General features: G+C 38.7%; 1 protein-coding gene across 1 annotated transcript in view; it reads right to left on the bottom strand.

The window, feature by feature from the left end:
- Positions 1 to 1,099, bottom strand: part of LOC119588101 (epoxide hydrolase 4-like) — a gene marked incomplete at its 5' end in the record, with an annotated part of 5,762 nt that extends 4,663 nt beyond the window's left edge. Inside the window, 2 exon segments of the mRNA XM_037936810.1 lie at positions 34 to 210; positions 1,065 to 1,099. Of these exon segments, the coding sequence (XP_037792738.1) occupies positions 34 to 210; positions 1,065 to 1,099 (212 nt within the window).
- Positions 1,100 to 1,350: the final 251 nt, after the last annotated feature.

Raw genomic sequence — 1,350 nt, forward strand, 5'->3', positions numbered from 1 at the left:
ACGAATTTTCTTTATTGATAGTTACTAACTCACCTGCAGGTATATGTAATTGTGAGTCCCAAGATCAGGATCTAAGAGAATCTGTGGTGCTACGTGGGTCTTTACACAGAAAAAATCTTTTCCAATCTTCCATCTCCGGTAGAAAAGGTTTACGATGAGCACAGCAGAGACACACAGAGAGAGGAACACCGTCACGCATTTCACTGCAATCTGTCCCAAAAGAGAGAATATTCAGAAACCTGTAAATAAATATTCACTGGATATAATTTTTGTACTCTTTCTCCCAATACACTTTAAAGAATACAGTAGACATAAGAATGGTATAAATAATCACATGAATAATATGCAGGAAATTTGCTAAAAATTATGAATTTTATTGTTAATTTACCAGCAATTAATTCTGACACAGCAAGCTGTAATTTGTTCAGTTCAGTAAAGTAATTACCTAAGATTCATTTAGTTTAAGGTGTAATGCGTTTAAGCGCGTTTGTGTTTGATTCCGGTGAAATTAAGAGAGCATATTTTACATTAGATAACAGTAGATTAGTTTGTTTGATTCTGTATTGTTATTTTGTGTCGTAATATATTAGTGTTAAGCTGGTTTACGCTGTCTTTAAAAGTCATGTTAAGATTAGTTTATGTTAGATTAAACGCACTCTAACACATAACAATACATATGCCGAGGGTTACGCTAACAGGTCCAAAGTCTGAAAACGATCCTTTAAACGGGGAAATGTGTGGAAAATGCTAAAATGCCTCGTTCACACAGCGCTTTCTCGTCTCTGAGACGAATGCCTCATCTGGTTTAGTTTTCCTGCCCAAAGCCACGAGGGAAGAGCAGCAGTAAGTACGGCTAGAGTACTTGTTTCTGGCCTTGGGAATAAGCTGATAAAGCACAAAATAAATAAACAATGATTAGTTTGCACTCAAATCGGAATCTATCACTGTCATTCATAATTTTTTCCTTGTCTTCTTTCAAAAGGTTACTGATATGACTTATTGTCCAATTCTATATTTAACCTTCTTTATTATTAAGTTATGAACAGTTTCTGAGACAAAATTACCTTCTTTACAATGCCCATGACGCAGAGGCTGGAAACCTTCTGCTCGGCTGGCTTCCTCCTTTCCGGCAGCCACGAGACTGCCATCCATGCTCCTCAGAAAGGGACGCTCGACGATCTCACTGGCACCCACGTCTAGATAAGATAAGATAGTCTAGATAAGTTTTAAGCAGATTCCAAGTTTCTCTCCTTTGAGGAAATTCGTCTGCGACGTCGTCTGCTAATGACGTCATGGGACACCGTGACGTCACGGCTGGGCCTCGCGCATCTTCGCCTCTTGGCTAACCGT

The sequence above is a fragment of the Penaeus monodon genome, chromosome 23 (assembly GCF_015228065.2).
Source record: "Penaeus monodon isolate SGIC_2016 chromosome 23, NSTDA_Pmon_1, whole genome shotgun sequence".
Taxonomy (NCBI): Eukaryota; Metazoa; Arthropoda; class Malacostraca; order Decapoda; family Penaeidae; genus Penaeus; species Penaeus monodon.